The 26,797-nt window shown below is 31.6% G+C and overlaps 1 protein-coding gene across 5 annotated transcripts in view; it reads right to left on the bottom strand.

Moving 5' to 3' along the window:
• Positions 1-26,797, bottom strand: part of DCTN1-p150 (dynactin subunit 1) — a 190,824-nt gene that overhangs the window by 152,589 nt on the left and 11,438 nt on the right. For 3 of the 5 annotated variants that reach the window (XM_075355121.1, XM_075355120.1, XM_075355124.1), the window contains exons 3-4: positions 20,318-20,475; positions 4,732-4,755 (exon numbers count right to left, since the gene is read on the bottom strand). In XM_075355121.1, coding sequence (XP_075211236.1) covers positions 4,732-4,755; positions 20,318-20,475 — 182 coding nt within the window. The remainder of the gene's footprint in view (positions 1-4,731; positions 4,756-20,317; positions 20,476-26,797) is intronic. The other 2 variants (XM_075355122.1, XM_075355123.1) reach the window with 1 other exon arrangement.

The following is a 26,797-nucleotide window of genomic DNA, read 5'->3' as shown; positions in this document are numbered from 1 at the left end:
AAATTAAAATTGACCAAGTTGAAAGCAAGTAGAATGTAAATCATAGTTCAGTGTGTTTCAATCATTCTTGATTCCTTAAGTTTTTGAAAAATCAGTAATCATTGGATCCCACATTTATTAACAGACATCCACTAAGAGATTTGACTCACAAAAGCTTTTGAAATGTTAAGAAAATGAAAGAAACTCATGTCAGATAGAAATAATATCTATTTATGAGATATGGAAATAATGCTTAGAAATTGAATAAGCAATAGAGTTTGGTCCAGAATCAACACAATTGGCAAAAAAAAAACTCAACAAAGCTAAAAAAGGAATGACAGGGTATATCAAAAGTGAAAAATGACACAGATGGTGTCAAGCTCATGAGTTCTTATTGCAACCACAAGCTGCAAACTGCTAGTATTATTTGAAATATTAAAATATCTGAGAGGAATGAAAAGAAAAAAATCTGAGTTGTGAGAAACAACTCCTGATTCCTTCATCACCTTCTATCAATCATTGTATCCGCACACATCCTTCTTGCTTCATGACTTTTCAGCAAAAACTAAGAAAACTGAATTCTCAGTCACCCAATTCACCTTTCTTCTTCTGTTTAGTCTCCGGAACCACTGTAAGATATTACTTCAGAGGATGAATGAGAATGATATATATGAATGTAAATGAAGTGTAGTCTTGTACAATTTTAGGTCAACAATTTCTGAAATGTGTGGTTAATTGAAACCCAACCACCAAAGAACACGTATCCACAATCTAGTATTCAAAATTCGTATAAACCCAACACACCTGGCGTTTAGCAGACATTTTTTCTCAAACTGAAATTCTTTTTTAAAATGATGACAATCTGAAAATAGAACATACGAGGGTCATTCAATAATTAAACAGACAAACATTTTTAGTGAAGGAAACGTTATTGAAACTTTTGTAAGTTTTGAAAGGCAATTGAAACTTTTGTAAGTATTAGTTGACAACCTTGCAAAGAGTGTTAGTCAGCTGTTCAATTAACATTTACATAAACATAACCTCTAAAGTCTTAGTTACAATGGCATGTCTGCTCGAAGTGCTTTTGAAGAACAGCGTTCTGTGATATGATTTTTACTTTTGGAAAGTGTACAACCAACAGAAATATTCTCTCGGATGAACAAACAATACGACAGTAGTTGCATGAACCATGCATGTTTTTTTATGTGTAGGTAGAAAAGTTTAAAAGTGGCCACAAAAGCGTGACTGATGAGCACAACTCTGGGTGTCTGGTAACAGTGTCGACCTCGGCGTTAGATTCTAGTATTAATTCATTTATCGAAGAAGACTGATGACTTACAGTTGAACAAATTGCTGAAAAATGTTGAGTAAGTGTTGGCACATCTTGACCCCGTAGGGGTAGATATCCTCAATGTGGCAGTTTTGGTCATCACACCATTCCCTCCATACCTAGCCTGTATGGACCTTACTATTTTGCCACATAATTTGCAAAGTTCTCTATTATGACCCATTCGGCCTGGTTTCACCAATTAACAGGCTGACCCGATAATATCGAGCAGACAAATGGTCTCCATGTGCACCAACTTAGAGCATTCATACAAAACATGATGAACATCGTCCAACTATCCATACTGCAGACACATTCCTGAGTCCACCAGGCCGAACCTCTGCAGCCTGTCTATACAAGTGCTGTATCCAGAAAGAAATTGTGTCATGTACTTGTTTGGGTTTACCTAAAAGGCATTCTGCAAACTAATAACATATGGAAAAAGACCATGTGTATAACGTCCGCCCTCTGCCTCATTTCATCTGGCCAGCCACAAAGCACTGTCACATTGTTCAATTCTCAAATGTTTTCAGAAGCTAACTCACCTAACTTCTTGGGAACATAAAGCTGTTACCTCTCTGATGCAAGCAAATCTATCAGTTTCACACCCAGAATCACCAAGAACGCCTCCCATGAAATCGTGCGGTAGCCACCCACTACAGTTAACAATATCAGGCATTGAGCCCTCAACAGTACATCCCGATAGCTTTTGAACTTTAGCTTACCCGCCCAGACTGGCAACACATATAGCATAATTGCTTTGCAGATGCCCTTACACAAGCTATTCATGGTCTTAAACTTAAGACCCCAATCAGGATTGACCACACGTTGAATAGCAAAGAAGGCACTACAGGCCTTCTCTGTGATGTATTGAAGGTGCTTCTTAAATTGCAGTTTCTCATCTAAAACACCCCAAGGTACTTTTGAACCTGTACATACTTTATATGCTGGCCTGCCATCAAAACACAGATTCGCCTACCTACTGCCAAACAGCCTTTGAGGAGTATCATCGTAGTCTTCTCTGGACTAAACATATGTTGATGACCCCACAGCTCGAGTATCCTGCAAGCCTGAGTAGTTCGGAGTTCCACCTTCCTCTGCAAACATCCTTCAACCAGCAGGAGCGCATCATCAGAATAAGCCACAATGTGACACCCACTGGGCAACCTCAGCTGCAGAAGAGAATCAAACTCCACCACCCACATCAAAGGACCAAACATGCTGCTCTGGGGACAACCCTTGGACAGCATCTTGCCTACCTCATGGCTGCCCTCACAGAGTAGCATATCCCGATCACTGAAATAACTTTGCATGACTTACAATTCACTCACAGTGCATTCTCACAGCGTATGGCACCCTCAGTGCCTTTCCAGAGCAAAACCTGTACTGACTCTCCATCAATAAGCCATACGAGGTTAACCTCCCATTCATACAAAAATACAGAACCTTTTCAAAAATTTTACCAATAACTAGTAGTAACAGCAACGGCCTGCACAACGAACTAACAGTGGAATCCTTGTCACAACCTTTAAACAATAATTTTACAATTCCCTTCTTTTAATAAACCAGGAAGCATCAGCCAAACAGCAATTTATTGCTGAATAATTGTTGCCACAATTCATTCCATCATTTAAAACAAACTTACTACCATAAGTCTTGTGCAAGATGGATTCCAAGAGAGCTAACTGTTTATCACAAAGCGAAGATATTTTGCATTTGCACTGAACTCAAAGATCATTTCAATAATGAACTGATCATTTCAATAATGATGCATTTTTGGACAGGACTTTAACCTGTGATGAAACTTGGAGCTGGAGTCCAAGAACCAAAGCATACACCTTGAATCGCCTGGACGTAAGAAATTCAAAACGCAACCATTAAGGTAAGGTAATGTTAACCATCTTTTGGAGTGCCAATGGTCCCCTTTTAAGATTATTTGGAGAAGCAATGCACTACCAACAGCCTATACTATTCAGCTATGATTGAGACAAAATAAAGCCCGCATTGAAGGGGAATTGTCTGGGATAGCAGAGGAAAGGCGTGCTTCTTCTTCAAGACAATACTCAATCTCATACGGTACAACTGACGCTGGAAACTGTTGGTAAAGTGGGTTGAGAGCTCCTACCTCATCCTCCTTACAGTACTGACCTTGCTCCTTCAGATCTTTATCTGTTTGGTCTAATGAAAGAATCTTTGCATGGCATCAAGTTCAAAAACACTGAAGAGGTAAAAAAAAAGTACAAAACTGGCTTTGAGATCAAGGTAAAGAATTATTCACTGAGGGGATAATATGACTCGTAAAAAGATGGGTTAAGTGAAGAGAAGTTGATGGGAATTACATGGAAAAGTAGGAAAAAAAAATTGTACTTATTTAATAAACCATTTTTGCTGTAAATCTATTTGTCTCTTTAATTATTGAATGACTCTCATATAAAAAGAAAATTCTTAGACAGACCTATGCAAAAGCCCAAAAGAGCTGTTTCAAAAATGGAAATTCTTTCCAGAAGTCCTGGCCACAGGATCAAGAGAAATGCATCACCTCAAAAGGAAAGTACTCTGAAGTAGGTAAGGCTCATAGTGCCATAAGCAGGTAAAAAAATTAACATAAAAATAAAGCAAGTGCAAAAACTAAGCAGTTATAAAACACTGTCATAAGTGGCAGATATTACTAGGGATTATCGTTTTAAATAAAATATGTAACTGGGACACAGTTTTAAATTAAAATACCTTTCTGAACAAATACCAGTTTTGCACAAACAACAAAAAAAGCTTCTTATTATTGTAATTTAATATGATACTTATCTACTATAACAATAATTTTAGTTTTACTTGGCTTCTAAAATTCTGAAGTAAATTAAGAGATTATTAACACATTACAAATAACAAAAACTATAAGAACAAACAGTAGTTTGTACCAAAACAGCAAGGCACCACTTTCAAGATTTGTATTACATAAATTAAAAAAAATAAAGGCACATAAAACCAATAATCACTATCCTTTAAGGTAATCAAACAAAAAAAAGGTCACAAGTTTTCCTTCTATTTTGAAAAGTATTCAAAATATTGGAAAAACAGTGTAATTAGCAATAAATGTTGAATTTAGTGCAAAATTTAATAAATTGTGATAGGTTAAAGAAGTAGATTTAAAAAGTTGTCATTAATGAATAACAAATCACTTACACATTTGCTTAAACATTTCAAATGTTTAGGCACATAAATGGCCATTCATAATAGTTTGTAAATTAAATTAAAATCAGAGACAGATTGACAAATATTTTAAATCTTGTATATATTTCTACTTATGTAATAATAATGGGATCTATCTCCGGTATCTACAATGTTGATCACACATATGATGCAACCATTTACTCCTAAATAAAATATTTTATATATTTTTAATTCAGTTTCTGTTGTAAAATACTTACGTAGTCTCAACTTTTCTCCGAACACTGATCCAACAAATGATAGCAAAATAATAAAGTTGAAAAATACATCAGGAAATGTTAATCAAGTGATTAAAAGTTGTTTAAACAAATAGTAATAGTTTTATCCTTATATCAAACAGCAAACAAGATTAAATATTACAAAATTTAATTTAAACTAAACTAAAATAGATATGCTTCAGTAATGTATTTTTAAAACAACATATGGTAATATACAGTCACAAGATACAAACAAATGCATAAAAACTTACAAGTGAAAAGTACACTAATCTGCAATTTATAAAACACTGACAACAAATTTGTGATACTTTCCTGGCACTGGTTATTTATTCTTATATAATGGAAAAAAGATGATACATGAAAAAAAGGTTTTTTTGGAAAAAGAAGATTTCAAGAAAAAATATTTATTTTATTTTTTTTTTGGGGGGGGGTTCTCTTTGATGAAGTTTTATTGCAAAATTATCATATATGTTTAAATAAACCAAAGAATGTTTAAAAAATTCAAAAAAATCAGTATTTTTTTTGCATCCTCATCTCCAAAATCACCTCCCAAGAAAATTTGTTGATTTTTATATACTTACGATGTTAAAAGACAGAAACTAAAAAAATCCCACTGCAAAATGTATAACCAATAAAAAGTTATCTAAGGTTTCTTTTTAGGTAGTGGGAGGGGTGAATTATGAAATTATATTGTAATATTTATTATTAAAGGTTTATTAGTAATAATTCTTAAATAACATTAATATTAATATTTAGTAATAATAATAATAGTCTAATATTATTAAAAGTTTATATAAACCAACAAAGTTTTTAAAAATTCTTTTTTTGGCTTTATGATATCGCCACATAAGCTTGAAGCTTGGCATTAGATATGGAAATGGAATTTTGTAGGTTATGAAAAATGCCATGCCTGGGATTCAACCGGGGACTGCTGGATCAAAGGCCAAGACACTCTGCCACAGAGATCGGATCCTCTACCCCCAATATAGCCCAAAGTATGAGTATTTTTGGGGGGGAGGGTCATTCTCTACTATTTTGCCTAGAATAACATAAAAAAATCAAGTTAAGAAATATGCAATAAATAGATAACTTTTTTTGATTTTGGGGGAAATTTTTTTTAAATGATAAGGTAAACATGTATGCATGAACTGAGCTTAATATAAAGTGGGGTTATGTTTGCAAAATTTAAAAAAAAATTGAACCCAAAAACTATCTACTCCACTCCCTGGAGATACTGACCCCAAAATGTTACCAATTATCCTTTATACACAAGTCTGTAAAAATTTTCATCACAATCAGTTTATCCAGTCAAAAGTTAATTACCATAAAACAAGCCAACACACGTACAAATGTACATACAAACATTCCCCCCGCCCCATGTTTTTTTTGCTTTTCAGGGTTACTGGGTCACGAAACATCGAACAATGATAAAACCCATACCCTATTCTTTAACTGATTATAATACTTTCCTTCTTGCAGCATAACTCTATAGCTATGATGCCAGGACAGTAAAAAAGAAAAATATGCTTTAACTTATTCACTGACAAGACTGATCACAACAAACAACATAAACAAGTCTATAAAACACAAGGGATCATAACAAACTTGTGATCAGACATATACAAGACTGATCACAACAAAGGTTTCAAATAACTTTCCAAAAGTTTAAACTTGTAATTAATTGAAATATATCTTCCACAATAACACACAACGATGTTAAAAAATATCTGATAATTAATTCCTTACAACCACATTAAATTGTAAAGGGGTAATAAGAAATGAGACCCATCTTGCTTGGTTTATTTAATGAGCAATATATTCAAAATTTAAAAATCTGATAAATAACAAAAGATCTATTTAACTTTTCGATATCATTTAAAAAAGAGCACATACAGAAAAAAAAAACGTAAAATTTTACAGTATGTGAATAAATATAAAATATTGTTTTCAACCACAAAACAATAAAAAAAATAACCTAAATAAAAATATTGATAAAACATTAATTGAAGAACATTAGTTTTTAGTAAAACAAATTTTTTAGACAATCAATTACTCTATGTAAAACATCAGAGGGTGAAAGAATATTTTGCACATCCTTGAAATTATTCTCTAAATTAAATATACACTTCATTTTCATACTTTCAAAATAAAGTGGGCCTTCTAATTAGTAGAAGACATCAATTTACACACTACTCAAAAGTAATAGCATAGAAGTAATAAATTATATTCTGAAAGTCTTATATAGAATCTTGTCTTTTTTATAATATCAAGTATAATCTCTATTCAGCATTAGAGATGTCAAAATACGTAACTAACAAACCATATAAAAAAAAAAGAAATTGTGAAATATCAAGAATACAGATTTGTTGTAGGAAGGATAAAAAGTAAATAAAACTGCATATTATAATCTTCAAAATTGATGAGTATTAATTTAAACTCATACAGTATCAATATTAATAATGCAGGCCTGAAATGTTTTGGGTGGTAAGTAATAGAATGAACTAATACAAATCACCTTGAGTAAAAATTTGAGTGGGATTTGTATATTTTTTTGTAGATGAAGAGGTAAGGGCCTTTTTTTACCATGTCTATGAATAAAAATGATTGAAAACAGTAATAATACTTACATTAACTGTAAATAACTCATATCAGAAAGTAGTGTGGAAGATGAAAACTGTTGTAGTGGGTGAAAGATGGAAAATTTTCAAGATTAGTAAATCACTCAGGGTAAAGTCAAAAATTTAAACATAAGTGGAGGAGATTGTTGTTTCACTCCATGTATAGTGGTAGAAAGCTGAGCGGAAGACAAGTAAATAGCTGGCAGAAAGCTCAATGTTCGCAAAATGTTGAAGAAATTTAAACCACAAAGTGGACAAATGTCCACCAACTTGTATATGCAATGTACATAAATGTATAAGTTCATATGCGAAAAGACGGGGAGAAAGTCTGTAGTTTTCCCTTTAAAAATCTGATTGAAACTTTGGTAAGTTCGGTAATTTGTCATGGACTGAAGATAAAGTAATACCAAATTTTGACGAATTTGTGGCTTAAATATATGGGGTTACTAGCAAAAACCAAAGTGATCCTACAACCATTAATAACATTCTATTTAAATTATTTCTGAAAAAAATATGAAATAAAAAATATTGATGAACTGTTTCATAAGAAGCATTTAAAAAATTTTGATGTAACAACCTTCTTGCTATTCTGAATTAGAATGACAACACATTTTAAGAGCTTGCTATGTTTGTAACATCTGGCAAAGATCACACAAGTGTATTCCATCACAATAATAAAAAACTTATAGTATTAGTGATCAAAAACTTATAGTATTAGTGAAATTATATTTTGTAATAATGAAGATGATACTGATTTGGAGACAAAAATGTCAGGTAGCGATATAAGTATCTATAATGATGATGAGGAAAGTTTGCATGGAAGTGATACCAATGATGTATACCATTGTATTGTATAAAATATGTGAGGTATTTTCATGTAATAGCAATTCAATTATATTTTGTATAAACAAATTTTGTTTGAAAACCACTTTTGTTTCAATGGGATTACAAAAATTGATATTTAAAATAATTTTATAAAAAAGTAAAATAATTTTTTTGAATTAACAGTACTATTTGATTAACCCTGAAAGTAAAAAAAATAGAGGCGTAATGTTGTTTCTTATATTCTAATAGGTATTGTACATTATTCATATTAATTTACTTTTTACACATTTTTTTTATTATTATCTTCCATTTTGGTGTCCACCTTGTGGAAAATGGGCTTAAACATAAACAAAAAAGGTGTGTCTACACTGGCGGACATACCCTAATAATTTTCATTAAGATATTTTCAAGATATCATTGAGGTCATTAGAAAACTTTGCTGCGTTTTGGTCACTTTCAATCAAGATTTTTAAAAGGAAATTTACAAACTTTTTCCCCACCTTTTTGCATATGACCTTATGGTTTAAATATCCTCAAAATTTTGCAAAAATTGAGGCTTTCCGGCAGCTACTTATCTTCCACTCAGCTTTAAACCATTATGCATGGAGTGTAATAACAATATCCTCTTTCTAACTTTTACAGATTTTCCAACTTTCGACTGCTACAACAGTTTCTATCATCCACACTGTTTTCTGCCATGAGTTGTTTACAGTCAATGGAAGTATTACTACCATTTTCAATCATTACATGCTTGTCTTTAACTCATCTTCATTCTACTGTTCACATTTCTACGGTTTCGGTATGTCTTTGGTATATTTCAGTGGGTTTTGGTTTCGATATGTTTCTGAAAATTTTAATATATTAATAATAACTTTTCTTTCATAGATTATATAACAGTAACTTATTTTCAATATAAATAGAATATATAACAGTTATACTAAAAACACTGTAATTATCTAATATGTAAAATTCAAATGTAATTAATTAACTTTTAAAAAATAAAATAAAATTTTAAAAACATAGTTTTAAAAACCAAACACAATGATAATCACAGTGTTATGCCACCATAATGTATTTATGTTTAACAATACCTACACATCTTACATTTATACATTCACAAGACCAGTGTCAATTTTAGAATGCAGTTTTTAGTGCAAAGTAATTAATTAGCTGGGATTTAAGTATATAATAGAAATTCACTGCAACTAAAAAAAAATTGTTTAAATCGTCTAAAAACATGATTTTTTATATCTAAAGATCATACTAAATAATTAAAAAAAATATTTTCAAAAGTAAAGGACTACTGAAAAATTAAGTTTAGCTTATGAAATAATTTAATTCAATTCAAGGGAAAAAATGATCCAAACAATGCATTACCCAGTAAAAATAAACAAAAGATAATTTTGTTTTTAACAAAATAATATGTATAAAGTTGTTTACTTATGCAAGACTGCAATGAAGCATGGGGGCATGCTTTCAAACTCAATATTTACATTTTATTTTTTTGTCTTCAGTCATTTGACTGCTTAGATGCAGCTCTACAAGATTTTCTATTTAGTGCCAGATGTTTCATTTCAGTATACCCCCTTCATCTTACATTCCTAACAATTTGTTTTACATATTCCAAACGTTGCCTGCCTGCACAATTTTTCCCATTTACCTGTCCCTCCAATATCAAAGCAACTATTCCAGGTTGCCTTAATATGTGCCCCATAAGTTTGTCTCTTCTTTTAACTATATTTTTCCAAATGCTTCGTTCTTCATCTATTTGCTGCAACACCTCTTCATTTGTCACTTTATCCACCCATCCGATTTTTAACATTCTCCTATAGCGCCGCATTTCAAAAGCTTCTAATCTTTTCTTCTCAGGTACCCCGATCGTCCAAAAATGTTTTCCTGATGTTTAAATTAATTTCTGATGTAAGTAAATTATATTTCTGACTGAGCTTGTTTCGCTTGTGCTGTTCAAATTTTATATCACTCCTGCTTCAACTATCTTTAGTAATTCTACTTCCCAAATAATAAAATTCTTCTACCTCCATAATCTTTTCTCTTCCTATTTTTAAATTCAGTTACATTATTTCAACTAGATATTATTACTTACATTTTGTTCTTGTTTGTTCTCAAATGCCTTTTCTAAATCTTTAAATACCATGTACGTTGGTTTATTTTTCTTTAATCTTCTTTCTACTATTAATCTGAAAGCTAAAATTGCTTCCCTTGTCCCTATACTTTTTGTTAGGAAAAGTTACAAAAATAAAATTACACATAGCTCGTTTTTGCCAAAAGAAAATTGGACTTTATTTTTAACAGAATGAAAATCAGAATTATATAACCATGTTCATAAAAACAAAACAAAAATGCATAAATACATTATTACATATTATTGTTTTGTTAAGACAAATGCTTTGCACAAAGACTCCTTGTGCGATATTTATATACAACAATCCTTAAGTAAAGTATAGGTAAACTTATTACCTTAAACATTTCTTTTACATAAACACAATATATAATAACAATACAGAGTATAATAATAATATCTTATTATTTAACAGGGGATTACCTTAATATTTAGTAGACGATTACTGTTTTTTGTTAATGAAAACCAATATCTTGATACTCAGTGGCACAGAATGTAATCTGGACTATCATAATAGAAAGTTCAACAGACGATTATTGTAGAATGAAAAACATTAATATCTTGATATTCACTTACGCAGGATGTAATCTGGATTATCATAACAAAGAGTTTAACGGACGATTACTGTAGAATGAAAAACACTGACAACTTGATATTCACTTGCACAAAATATAATCTCACAATCATGGATTTTATATATGTCTACATAAGTTCCTTTAAGTTTAATATTTTATCATACAATTATAGAGAAGAAAAAACACAATAATGATTAAAGGATTTTTAAACAAAAAAAGATTCATTGTTGAAGAATATTTGTAATTTACTTGTTAACTGCATGAAGTGTAAATTTTGACTAAACAATATATTCTAGTAAGATGCATTACATTACTAACGAATCTTCGAATGATGGTCAGAGAGACACTATGATCAGAGAGAGACTGAGAGAGACACTGACTTGACTCTAGTGGGGAGCCGGCTTATATAGTGTAGATGGAGCTGAGTGAACCACCAGGAGCTGTGTGAATCATCAGGAGCCGAGTTCACAGAACATGTTTATGTATTTTTTTTTTATTTTTTTTTTTAAACATTATAAACATGAAATAATACAGAGTTAAATCTTAATAAATAATCAATAAAAAAAGCATAAATAAAAATCAGCTGAGCATATATTTATATGTACATTGAATGTAATGCATAAATTTCAGTGTATGAAAAATTTCTTATTTATAATTGAAATATTCATTACATCGAAATACTGTTAAAATTTGGATGAAAATAAGTCAAATACCAAACCAGTTGAATTAACTTATAACTGCTTTACGCATTGGCGTAAACACTTTTCCTGAAACCAAATTGGTCCTCTTAACACCTCTTCCATTCTCCTCTCAATTCTTCTACACAGAATTCTAGTTAAGATTTTTGATGCATCAGTAGTTAAGCTAATTGTTCTGTATTCTTCACATTATCTACTCCTGCTTTCTTTGGTGTCATGACAATAACACTCTTTTTGAAGTCTGACGGAACTTCCCCTTTTTCGTAAATATTATACACTAGTTTCTATAATCTATCTCTTCCTCACCAGCACTGCACAGTAATTCTGCAGGTATCCCGTCTATCCCAGGAGCCTTTCTGCTCAAATCTTTTAATGCTCTATTAAATTCAGATTTCAGTATTGTATCTCCCTTTTCATCCTCTTCGACTTCCTCTTCTTCCCCTATTACATCAGTTTCTAATTCATTTCCTCCATATAACTCTTCAATATATTCCACCCACCTATTGACCTTTTCTTTCACATTATAAATCAGTGCACTATCTTTATTTAACACATTATTAGATTTTAATTTATGTACCACAAAATTCTCTTTAACTTTCCTGTATGATCAGTCTATTTTACCAATGATCTTTCTCTTACCACTTCTGAACACTTTCCTTTCTTGTTTTGCTAATCTGCACTTCCTGTTTATAATATTTCTTAAATGTTGATAGTTCCTTTTACCTTCTTCATCACTAGCATTCTGATACTTTCTATGTTCATCCATCACCTGCAATATATCCTCTGATATCCAAGGTTTCCTTCCAGTTCCCTTTGTTCCTCCTAAGTTCACTTCTGCTGATTTAACAATTTCCTTTTTAACATTCTCTCATTCTTCTTCTATATTTTCTACCTTATCGTTTTTACTCCAACATATTGCGATGTCCTCCTCAAAAATCGTCTTTACCTTCTCTTCCTCAAGCTTCTCTAAATTTATCTGACAGGCTTTTTCTTCAGGTTTTTAAACCCCAAACTACATTTCATTATCATTAAATTATGGTCGCTATCAACATCTGCTCCTGGATATGTTTTGTAGTCGAAGAGTTCATTTCTAAATCTTTGCTTAACCATAATATAATCTATCTGATTCTTTGCAGTATCACCAAATTTTTCCATGTGTATATTCTTCTATTATGATTTTTAAACTGGGTGTTGACAATTACTAAATTATACTTCGCGCAAAACTCAATAAGTCATCAGTCCCCTCTTTCATTCCTTTTGCCCAGCTCATATTCACCCACTATATTTCCTTCCTTGCCTTTTCCAATGCTTGCATTCCAATCTGCAACTATTATTAAATTTTCATCTCCTTTTACGTGTTTAATTCCTTCATCAATCTCTTCATATACACACTCTACCTCATCATCATCATAGGCACTTGTAGGAATATAGACGTTAACAATCGTCAACTTTCGTTTTGATATTATCCTTATTACAATGATTTTATTGCTAAGTTTTTTTTAAATAATCTACTCTTTTCCCTATCTTCTTGTTAAGAAAGCTACTCCTGTCTGCCCTTTATTTGATGCTGAGTTAATTATTTTAAAATCACCTGACCAAAAGTCATTTTCCTCTTTCCACCGAAAATTTCTACTACATCTACATTTAACCTATTCATTTCCCTCTTTTAATTTTCTAACCTACCAATGTTTTTTTAGACTTCTAACATTCCACGCTCCAACACTCAGAATGTTATTTTTTTATTTTTTGGTAACCCCTTCCTTAGCAGTTCCCACTCAGAGATCTGAGTGGGGAACTAGTTTACCTTCGGAATACTTTACCAAGGAAGGTGCCTCCATCTTTGTTACATCAAAATGCAGAGAGCTACATTTTCTTGAAAAAAAATAGCTATAGTTTTCCATTGCTTTCAGCTGCGCAGTACTCAGAAGATTAAATGATGCTGATGTGGTCATTTAAGTCCTCCTGAACTACGCCCTTAACTAATGAAAGAGCTGCTGCCCTCTTTCCAGAATTATTCCTTAGTCTGGATCAACAGATATACCTCTCCGATATGGTTGCACCTTCGGTCCAGCTACTAAGTATCACTGAACACTCAAGCCCCCTCACCATCAGCAAGGACTCATGATTCATAGAGGGAAAATATAAGATAAATATCTACATAAGTTCTTTAAATATGACAAAGGTTTTGATGGTATAATTATTTTATATGCTAAACTTAATTTTTCAGTAGTCCTTTACTTCTGAAAATGTTATTTTTTACTTTTTAGTACAATGTTTAGATATAGAAAAGCATGTTTTTAATGTTTTTTTCATTTTTATCCACAGCTATAGTAAAAAAATAGAGCCCTTACATCTTCATTTACAAAGAACCATTACACCAATTCCACTCAAATTTTTACACAAGGTGATTTGTATTAGTTCATTCTATTACTTATCACCCAAAACACTTCAGATCTGTAAATACTGATACTGTACGAGTATAAATTAATACTCATCAATTACAGAAGATTATAAATGCAGTTTTACTTGCATTTTATCCTTCCTACAACAGATTTATGTTCTTGATATTTCACAATTTCTTTTTTTTTATGTAGTTTGTTGGTTACATATCTTGGCATCTCTAATGCTGAAGAGAGATTATACTTGGTATTATAAAATAAGGCAAGTTTTTATAAGACCTTCAAAATATAATCTATTAGTTTTATTCTATTACTTTTGAGTAACATGTATATTGATGTGCATTCTACTGATTAGAAGTCCTAATTTATTCTGAAAGTATGAAAATAAAGTGTATATTTAATTTAGAGAATAATTTCAGGAATGTGCTTAATGTTCTTTCACCCTCTTATGTTTTAGATAAGAGGGTAAAAGTTGTACCCTCTTTTTACATAAGTGAATAAAAAATTTCTTATACTATAAACTAATGCTATCGTTCTTCAATTAACCTTTTATCACTATTTTTATTCAGGGTTTTTTTTAATGGTTTTGTGGTTGAAATCAATATTTTACAATTATGGACAATACTGTAAAATTTTATGTTCTTTTTTCTGCATTTGCTTTTTCTTAATTGAAACTGAAAAGTTAAATACATCATTTGTTATTTATCAGATTTTTAAATTTTGAAAATTGTACTCATGAAATAAATTAAGCAAGACAGTTCTAATTTCCAGTGGTGCCTTTACAATGTGATATTGTAGAGAATTAATTATCAGATTTTTTTAACATAGTTTTTTGTTACTATGGAAAATGTATTTCAATCGATTACAAGCTTCAACTTTTGGAAAGTTATTTGAAACCTTTGTTGTGATTAGTCTTGTAGTGAATAGGTTAAGGCATATTTTTCTCTTTAACTTTCCTGGAATCATACATCAAGCTATGTTGCAAGCATAGCTCTATTGCTAAATTGTAATGACTGGTAAGCTCTGAATGAAACTTTTTTCAAATGGAAGCCACAGAGTGTATTGAAGGAAGACAGTACCAAAGATCAACAATGTAGAGAATAAAATTAAAACTTCTGGAGCGCTAAATAAAATTTCACAGCTAGAGACTTTGGTATGTATTAGCCAGTCAGAAATTCATTATCGTCTATTGCACTTGAAAATGGTCATAGAAGTTCAACTAAGTGCAAAGAAGCAAATAAAAATAGTGGTAAAGATTTTACATACATTTTAAATTATTTTTATCTTTAGTAAATTAAACAGTAGTATAAAAATTATTGAAACACTTTATGAAAAGAGTACATATAAATACTGTGTTAATTAAACTAAGTCCTGCACTTTATTAAATTATAAATTGCTTCACGCAAGTGCTACACTATATAAAAAATTTCGGCATGTAGGATATGGCAGTAATAAAACAGTTAACATTTTTTAATGTTACAATTTACTAGTATTAAATTAGCAAGTTTAGAGATGTTTTGAGGTTTCCTTTGTTTTAATAAAAATATAAGATAATACCACACGTATATATTAACTTTCAAAAAGTATGATACCACAAATCCGAATCAGAATATCTAAACAGAATGACCTCTCTAAAACAGAATGGCTTGCCAAATGATGAGAGTTATAGTTTATTACGTTATAGCTTATTAAGATTGATTAAAGGAAGCAGTAAATTTTGAAATTTGTGTTGGTAGTCCTAGGTGAGTGTCAGCACTGAATAATAGAAGGCAAAGTAAATATTTTTATATTTCGAAAGTAAATTTCAAATATTTTCAATCAACAAACTTTTAAAAAGGATAGTAGAAGTTACTGAAAGCTATGATATCTTATTAGTTTAAATAATTACAGAATGTAAGTAGAAATACATAAGTATTTCTACTTATGTATTAACACCTAACTTAGGTGTTATGTAAGATCACATAACACCTAGGTTATGTGATCTGTCAGAGGAAAAATTATAAAAACAAATTATACATCAAAAAGCCTAATTACACAATTTTTAAAAATGCAGGTTTTCAAAATAAGCTAATATGTAGTTTGAACAAAAAATTCTTTATTCAACTTAGAAAAGGCTTTTCATTTAATTAAAATTATACCTAGTATCTGTGACAGCAGTATGGAAAGCCAGTGGGAAAAATGCATTATCTGTATTTATGGTACTTGATGTTTGACATCAGTGCCCACTATGTCCAGATTGTTTTACTTCTCTTTACAAGATAATAAGTTAAGCATTTATCATTCAAGTACACAAGTACTTGATATGATGAATAATGAAAAATATGTATAAATAAAAACTACTTATAATTTTCAGATAACATGATTATCCTAAATGAGAAAAAATGAGCCACAAAGTAATATTTATACATTTTCCAAGCTAAAAGACAGAGTATTACAAGCGTAAGGTATCAATATCAAAAAATAAAATTATGGGCTTCAAAGAAAATAACCATTAAGATCTAAATTATTAGTAGAACAGCCTTTGAATAACTGATTTAATTATCTACACTGACAACTTCATATATTCAAAACTGACTGTTGAATATATTTTTAAAAAAACAAACAAGTTTGTTTGCTTGTTTATTTAACTTTGGTTTCAAGAATTATAGGAACAAATATACAAAAGGACAAATTTTCATACTGTCTTCATACATACGTATGTATCACAATAAATGTCTAAACATAAATAATGTATGGAAGGGAAAATAATCGTCCAGTACACAATCAAAATGCTCATTTTGGCATAATATATAGTTGTCAAAGCATAACTATTCTTAAAAACAGTCGCTCTTTTCATTGTTTAAATAAATTTGAACAGTTCACTTATAGATACATATTATTAATATATATACTTTTTTCTTAAGATGAACAAATTAAATGAAATAGTCACTGCTGGAAATTTCCTTTTCTTACCATTCACAAATATTCAATTTGTGGATAAACATCTTAAAAATAACATTTCAGAACAAATTCTAAAAAATAACTTGTAAATAGGAGCATCCCGACTCCTAACCAAGTCTATTTTTATAACTGGGTAGTAACAGTAAACAATGATAAACTTGAGCAATCAGTTGTGAATATTAATCATAACTAAAAAAAAAATAAAAAATCAATATATTAAAAATAATAACAACTTACATCTCAATTGATATCAAAATCAAGACTAACATGATCTAACAAATAAAATATTAATTTCTGTAAACAACTACATTATTGATATTTTTGCAACAGTTCATTAAAAAAATAAAACTACCAATCAAAAGCGAACAGCAGCCAATTCTAGGGTTAAATATATAAATAATAAAACAGAATTAATATAGATAATAAACAGAATTAACATCTGGAAAGGTGGTTTACAAGAAATTCATTGAAAAAAATTAGGTAAAAGTTATAAAATGAAATATACGATTAACTACTAGAATGTTGGCTACTCTAATTTTTAATGTTGAAGAAAACTTAATCTCCAGAAAGTGCCTTAAAACCATCTACATTATCCCAGGATGAATTCACTTTATGAACACATTTTACAGGACAATTATCATATACATAACTTACAAAATAACTTCATAAATATATCAACTGATGAATATAATACATTAGCTTTAAAAATGTAATAAATAATTACATTATTTAATCATTTGTCATTTTTGAATCCTTCCAATTCATTAGAAGGTTAAATATAATAAACCACACTTATTTAGAATTAAAGAAAATAAGGAATCACATTTTCTTCTTGTCCAAGGTGATATAAATAATATGCTCATATCATTCAACTCACTTAAATAACTGAAAAACACCCAACAAATGAATACCACTAATATCAATCATTCTTAACAGTTTCATTTCAGTAAATTCAAAATGCAATTCAATGATCTTGACCAAACATGTTGAAAGTTGAATTTAATTCAATATTAGAGATTAATGTTTTAGCACAAATTTCCACGAGATAAACAAATTCTACAAAATATTCAATTAATTTATAGAAAGTGCAAAAAGTAAAACATAATTTTCAAACAAACTACAGTAATCAAATAAATACTTATCACACTAAAACACATAGACAAGTTGTAGAATGATTCAAAAAATCAAAAAAGGAACATTCATCAGAAAATTTGGTCCATATGTACAATATAACTCGAATGTAAATTAAGCACAAATCAAATATTTCTCTCAACTGAAGAAAATTTCTTTTTAATAAAATATGTTCTGATATTGTGAAACATACTAAGAACTAGATTAGCAAAAAATACTGCTGCCACAAATGAAACTACTCTATTAATAAATGAAAAATCACAACCTATTTATTTGACAATCAGTGCAAATCAAAAACGTCTCCTCTACCCAAGCAGAGCCCAAACAAATTTCATGTTTAATAGTTAACATGATGACTATGTTCTTCAATACCTGTGACAGCAGATTGAGTTTTTTAACTCATTAACAGAAAATTAAAAATCATTGGGATGTCATTCCAAAATGACATTACATATCACAGCACACCAGTGCATGTAATTAAACATTTTATGATCCTTAGCTGAAAATGAAGAAGAAAAAAAGCACAACTACAGCTAGGAAACATAAGACTGTTTATTTGTTTCATTTGCAAAATCAATTTTTTGTTTAAAAATAAAAATTATACAGATTTGACAAACAAAGGTAAGGAAGTAAAAACCAAATTTCACAAAACTCAGAATTTTATAAAACAACTTGGAAAGATATGTACAAAGTGACAATTAATTAATGACCACATTTACATTGAAAGTTTTGTGGTACTAATCTGTTTTTTCTGTTTCTTTTTAGGTGAAGACAAAGATCAATATTTGCAAAATTTAGTGAATATGGAAAGATGGAATACCCAACAGCAAGCAGCAATAGTGGAATTTTATTTTTCTAGCAATTACTTAGTAATCATTGCTGAAAGAAGGTTTCACGCTACGTTTGGTGGGTATGCAGTCCTCGAAAATCAATTCTGTGATATGTTGAATCCCATAGAAACAGAGACAGTGTAATTGATGCTAAACATACAGGTAGGCATAGATCTGTACACAATGAAGAAACCATTTAAAGGATGAGAGCTGCAGTCACCAACAGCCCAAAGAAATCTGCAAGGAGGTTATCACAAGAAATTGATATCAATAGAGAAACAGTGCACAACATCCTGAGAAAAGATCTGATCTTGTTCAATTTAAATTTTGTAGCTGCAAGTTTAACATGAATTAAATTACACTAAATATAAATGTGGTCATTAATTAATTGTCGAGTAATTTTGACCTTAATTGAAGAAAAAAATAATAACTTTGACCCAATAATTTTCTAAAAGTGAAACAGAAGAATGAATTATTAACAAAGTACTGAATTTAGAAAATATTTAATATTTTATTACATTAAGAATACTTTCTTCAATCCAGAAAAACCATATTTACATAGTTATGAACATGCATATAAAATCATGCATCCAAAACACGTAACTTTCAGATGGCTCTCTTCAATTATAACACACAAATATACGTTGAAGAACTGTATTACATTTGATAATGAAACAACAAACAGCTGGTTAATAAGCAAATTGTAGTTAAAAGAGTTTAACAACTGCATATTACTGCAGCAACAAAATATAAGATTTAAAACAGCATATTTCATTAGTTTGACAACAGGATACATGCACATGCATGTGATATAATTTAAATAGATTACAAAGAATTGATGTTTTTGAACATGAAAAGGGTTAACTTTCTCTTTAATTGAACATCTTTAATTAAATAATGAAACTGTCCTTTTCATTTTTTATGTAAAACAAATTAGAATTTAAATAAACAATTAAAAGAGGCCGTTCTGTATCAGATTAGTTACTGATATATTAATCACATTTCAAAATAACTAAATAATAAAACCAATCCAAAATTAGTAAATTTAAAAAGAGATAAAAGGATCAGTTTACTCTCCATTACTTTGTATGTAAGCATAACAATTATAAATAATTATTTTTGTGGTATATTTAACCTAAAGTACTCAGAAACAAGACAATCACAATTAAAAAGGAAGTAATTAAACTGTCTGAAAAGTTCACACTTTTCACCGATAAAAGAATTTAACAATTTAATTGTACAATATCAAATAAGTTAGGATTTCTTTAGGTGTATTACTTGCACACTATACTAGACAAACTAACAATAATTTTAATATCACATTATTAATTATTAAATAATAATGTGTAATAGATAAAATGGAAAACTGAAACATGAGCTAATATAAATAAGTACTATTTATAACAATTTACCTGCTCAACCGAGACCGTAACGTTGATCGAGGCGTATCATCTGGAGAAGTAGCACTTGATCCTCCAGGAGATGGACTAGCCAAATCAATTCTATTTCCAGCTTCATCCAATAATGTTAAGTGCAATGGTCGTACAAACATACCATAATTTTCTTTACACTGAAAAAAAAAACCAGAATTTTTACTAAGTATCTTTCCTTTAAATAAAAATATTCTAACCTCTTTCATAACACAATTTTATACATAAAACATAGACAATTTTAACTTCTAGTAATTGCTTTTCTAAATATAATTTTTGGAAGTTTTGAGGGGTTGGCAAGATCTCAAGCAAACATTTCATTATATAGAATTAAAAGGCATATCATCCCTCTAATTCATATACGGACCTTCTCTTAAGTGAAATATTCCACTTGTTCTGCATACTTCCTAACCAAAGATTTGTGCGCTCTTCTCCATAGTTAAATCAGCTACAGCCCTCTTCATCAGCTACATTTCCTTCTCCCTGTATTTCATCAACCATCACTCATTCAACAACTTCACCTCCTGTCTCTTTACAATTTTCACATGGCACCCTGCGTCTTTACAGTCAAATCTTCCAGGACAACCTTTCCTGGTAGTAAATAGTAGGACTTGCCAGCCTCCACAGCACAAGTGGTAGCATCTCGGCCTTTAATCCAGAAATCCCGGTTTCGAATCCCAGTCAGGTACGGAATTTTCACACATTACAAAAATTGTCATTCATCTCATCCTCTGAAGCAATACCTAACGTTAGTCCTGGAGGTTAAAAAAAAAGGAAAAATAATAAGACAAAGAATCATGTCCTAAACTCAATAGTACAAATTACTATATTCCAGTTCTTCTTTGGCTGCTCCATAAATTTTGAATAAGGCCTATGTTTAAATCCAATTTATAAACTGAAACTATGGTGGCACCAACACATATTCACTCTCGAGACGTTATTTACTTCAGTCTTCTATATTAAGATGGTAGTATCTGCAACTAACAGCTTGACACGGTTACTAAAAAAAAAACAATCAGTAGTACGTTCTCAGGAATTTATGGACTCCTCTTATTTAATGTGAAGGGTTTCCGACTAAAAGTTAATTTTGTCATGCCTTTCATAACCATACACTTTTGTCTTAAGGTACAGATATATTTAAATTTTGCTATACATCCAGTCCTCCAAAGACAGCCAAAACCACCATTTCTCAGTTTTCGTCTAACTGTGGGCATGAAATTCCATGCTCAATGAAAATATTTTGCTGCCCTTGGCAGCAAAATACTGAACAATGACACAATCTGGGAGCAGACACACTCTGGCACTCATGAAGTCATCTAACACAAAGTTCTAGAATAATAGGTCCAATAAAGAACCCTGTGGGCTTCCCCTAATTGTGACCATCTTCAATAATGTTGGTTACAAGGCGAACTTACGTTTACCAACTTGCTAGATGAACAATTTTAAAACTACATGTTCTATTAGTAAGATAATCCTTGACAACAGTCAAGAACCATCCAATGGGAAAGATTTAAGGAAACTGAATTCCAAATACAAAAAAATATAAAAGAAGGGAAAGAAATATAGCTTTCATTTCAATAAAGATTGCCAAAAATATTGACAGTTGGTGCTTTCCACTTGAAAGGACAAGTCATCAGCACCAACCTCTTTATGATGGATAGATTTATGATAGATTATCATACTGGCCTTGATTAACTCAAGTTAATGGGCTATATATAATGTGGTAATGAAATGTATTATAAATATACAACAAAGTACACAAAGGCTATATATTATGAATATTTGATTTATAAAAAAATGTCTGTATCAATGTGCCCTCTATAATTACTTAATTCATTAATGACAAGCAAGAGGCTCATTGATCAATAACTGCTGACCTCATCGACATCTCTTCCATCTTTAAGATGCATCTGAACTAGAACAGCTTTCCAGAACTCAGGAAAATAGCCTCATTATGGCATATCTGCAACAGCCAGACAAATGGTTCCTGAATGACCAGCCACAGTGTAGGAGTATGTTCAGGGCAATTTCCAGCAGAATCCAGGAAAGTGACCACTCCATTTCACTGAAATTGTTTTACCTCTATAGTAAGATGAAACCTGGTAATATAGCAGAAGATCAGTACCCAATGGATACTAAACAGAAAAGCAACACAATAGAAGAGAGAGTAATAAGAGTGCGTCAGGAAACAAGCCAAAAATACTAGCTATTTTTTTGTCAGTATTCTTGTTTACCTTATCACTTTGAATTACACACAGGACAGAACTCTTTACCTTCAGCTAATAAATATATCTGTGCAACACTAAATGGCTTTCTTCTAAACCTCTGCAGGAAGTCCTGCCAGTATTTTCTCTAGGCATCAGTTAGTCCAACAGTTCCTTCCAGGATGTATCAGCAGCTCAGAAAATATTCCATTCCAGCCTTTTGTCCAAAGTATCCTGTTAGAAGAGATTTTCTTCACTTTCTGGAACTTCCAGGAAGTGAATACTACCACCTGGTGGTGCTTAATTTCAAATGTAATAAAATAAAATCAAAGGAATGCCAGTTTCTTCCACAACTGCTTTAAAAGACAGACTTAGTTATGATGCCTTCAGTTGAAATGACTAACCTAGAAAGATCTAATATGTATTCATGCATTCACTCATCTGTTGTCTGAACTTCATGCTCTTTACTAGCCATTGCATCTGATGTAGTAGCACATTCTGGATTTCAGTAGATCTCTTAACATGTGATGTCCATAAGAGGATAGCATTCAGGCTCACCATGGATGAAGTCAGCAATTTCACAGGTTATAAGCTTATGATTGCTAATAATAACTTAAGTCAGAGATCACAGTATGTGGCCTGTTACCAGAGTAATTCTGTAACTTTCTTCAAGTGCTGAAGAGAAAGTTAGAGGTTGGTCTGTCTCAATGACAAAATAAAGGCTCCCAGTTTTCAGGAAATGTTCAAGACTATCCACCTAAGTCTTTGTGGGTGTAGGTCCTTAAAAAGATTGACAAAAATGTGCATCCAGAGCTATTAGGATCTATTTATCCATTCATTTCAGAGACTGCCCAAATTTTCACCTGGCTTCATCTGTAAGTACCCTGCTTATCAAGTTATTTGAAAGTATCTAACAGTAAGTACATCAAGTGAATAACATAAGACAACTGACAACTGCATAACATAAATTAGTTCATCACACAAACCATATGTCCAGAAGACTGCCAACCTTCCTTTTTTCCTGTTTAGCCTCCAGAAATTACCGTTCAGATATTACTTCAGAGATGAATGAGGATGATATGTATGAGTGTAAATGAAGTGTAGTCTTGTAAAGTCTCAGTTCAACCACTCCTGAGATTTGTGGTTAGTTGAAACCCAACCACCAAAGAACACTGGTATCCACAATCTAGTATTCAAATCCATATAAAAATAACTGACATTACTAGGACTTGAACACTGGAACTCTCAACTTCCAAATCAGCTGATTTGGGAAGACACGTTCACCACTTAGAAGACTGCCAACCAGTCTGACCATACATCATAGCAAACAAAAACTAGGTTCCCAAGAATGTGCCACAGCACACTCACCAGAAAATTCAATCAAACTAGTATCATTAACATAGGGCTCCTTCAGTTGGATTAGAAAAACATGTAAGTCCATGCTGACCCCCATAGGGGAAGACACCCTCTGCCACCGCACCATTCATAGCCCTTCTGGGCTTTACCAAAAGTCATTTTTGAAACCTCAGCTTTTGACATATTCCAGGATGCTGGTGTACTACTATTTAATGAACTCAAAACAAAACACATCTTACAGAGTATTAAGTAAGACTGAAAGGACCTAACTAACAAAGGAACTGAACTAGTTACCCGTTTAAGGAAAAAGTGAGTTCAACACAGAACATGAAACATATTGCATGGAACAACATAGTAATATTGAAACAAAACAATGGTTTTGTTTTTTTCCATTGTTTTAGAACATAATTAATAAAACAAAACATCAACAAAAACAGAATACAAGAGAAATCCAAGCAGAGCTCTAGATCCCCTCAGCAATGCTTTCCTTTGCTAAGTACACTACAAAACTCTCCACTATTGCCCATTCGGCCTGGCTCCTCCAGTTTACACAGAGATCCAACGCTGACCAATAAGATCAAGCCGACAGATGGTCTCCATATGCATTAACTCTTACTTCGAACACTTATAAAGAAAATGGTAAGTGTCGTACAATTATCCACACTGAGGACACATCCCAGAATCTACCAGGCTGAATTTCTGCATTCTGTCCCTAAAAGCACCATGGCCAGAAAGAAATTGCATCACATATTTAATAGGGTGCACCCAAGAGAGGTGCACCCTAATAACTTGTACTGATTCTCCATCAACAATCTTTGCGACGTTAACCTCTCATTTATATGCAGATACAGAACCTTTCCAAAGACTGGCCAATAACCAGAAGTAACGTCAGAGGCCTATACGATGAACTTACAGCAGGATCCTTGTCACCAACTTTAAATAACAATTTCATAATCCCCCTCTTCTAACACACAGGGAAGTATCCTCCAAACAACAATTTATTAAGTATACATCTGACAACTCCCGCACTCACCCCAACTGAGCAAACAAGAAGCTCCACTGTTATTTCATCAAAGCCTGGGGCCTTATCCCTACCTAGACTACAGATAGCTTGACGCACCTCAGCCTCAGTAATCTCCAAGGACCTTCCACTGCACCCACAGATAGTATGCACTCTCTCCAGCTTCACTATTGTCAGGCAGCAAATCGTCTAGTAATTTGTGTAAAATCTCAGAAGTATCTGAAATTGCACCAAACCTGGTCAAGAGAGCAAACAGAAGAACGCCCTTTCATCGTTAGTATACCAAGGCTCTATACATTACATCCCAGGGATACCTGTTCCCCTGCTCATGAACAAAGGAACGCCAGGAGTCCCATTTTGCAGTCTGGACTTTATGAAAGTAATGAGATCTCAGATTTCTGTATTCAGCAACAAGGACTCGTTTAATCTGATCTCAATCTCACTATATTGTTATAATATTCTCACAGGCTTTAACCTTTCATTTTTTCCACAATTCAATTTCATGTTGTCAGAAGAGACTCAACCGGTTTTGTGATGATATGAGAAGCATAATGTATATATTGTAACGTAAGTATAAATAAGTATCTAAAATGTGTTTAAGCAAACTTATAAAATGTTCATATCTTGCCTCAATCTGAACCCAAATATAACTACTGAGCATTTGTTATTTTCAGGATCTCAATCCCTGAAAATATTGAGTGATCTTGTAAAGATGAAATTAATAATAACAAACTTGTTGATTACACAATAAGCATTTATTCCTTATCAACACAGATTAGCAAACCATTAAGGATATTTAAAATTAAACCAAACATTTTTTACAATGTTATTGGTACTACTTTCAATTAAATTTTTATTTTATCACAATGATCATAAAATATGTGGGAAATACAAAAGACATCCTTAATTCAGCTTCATTCATTTAGGAGTGGTTCAAAAATAAAAACAAGATGTGATTATTTGAAGTGTGATAGGGAAGTTTTAAGACAGTTGCCATCCCTGCTCAATAGGAGGGAGTAAGTTGCCCACAGGAGTAAAATGGAAAGCTTGTTTTGTCCTTGAAGTGTCCTGAAAAGATCATCATGATATTTTTGTTCAGTAGAATGGCATCCTGGTGAGTGAAGATGTGTTTTTGGTTCTCAGCAGATTACTGATTTCGCAAAATTGATGAAAATATAGAACAAGTTTGTTTGAAAGCTGGGAAATCAGCTTCAGAGACTTATGAATGCTTAAAAAAATAGCTTTCAGAGATAGATGTCTGAACCAATCAAATGTTTTTATCTTGTTCAACAGATTCAAAGATGGCCGTGAATCAGTCGAAGATGACTCCTTACTTACTTTTTCCTGTTTAGTCTCCGGTAACTACCATTTAGATAATTCTTCAGAGGATGAATGAGGATGATATGTATGAGTGTAAAGGAAGTGTAGTCTTGTACATTCTCAGTTCGACCATTCCTGAGATGTGTGGTTAATTGAAACCCAACCACCAAAGAACACCGGTATCCACGATCTAGTATTCAGAAGATGACTCCTGGTCCAGCTGAACTTCCACTTCAAAAACCAGTGAAAACATTGTGAAAGTTTGTAATTTAGTGCGCTCTGATCAAAAACTTACAATTAGGAAGATAGCTGATGAACTGAATTTAAATTTTTATACAGTTCAGTTCAGTCAATTTTAACAAGATTTGAATATAAGTCAAGTTTCTGCAAAATTAATTTCGAAACTGTTTTCAGATCAGCAGAAATAACACTGATTATCTCAAGAACTGATTAAGAAGGCCGAAACTAACCAGATTCATTAAATAAGGTAATTACAAGGTGAGGAATCATGGGTTAATGGACATGACCCAGAAACAAAGGCACAATCATCACAGTGGAAGG

This window comes from Lycorma delicatula, chromosome 1 (assembly GCF_047948215.1).
Source record: "Lycorma delicatula isolate Av1 chromosome 1, ASM4794821v1, whole genome shotgun sequence".
Lineage (NCBI taxonomy): Eukaryota > Metazoa > Arthropoda > Insecta > Hemiptera > Fulgoridae > Lycorma > Lycorma delicatula.
This window is presented reverse-complemented; position numbering and strand designations above follow the sequence as displayed.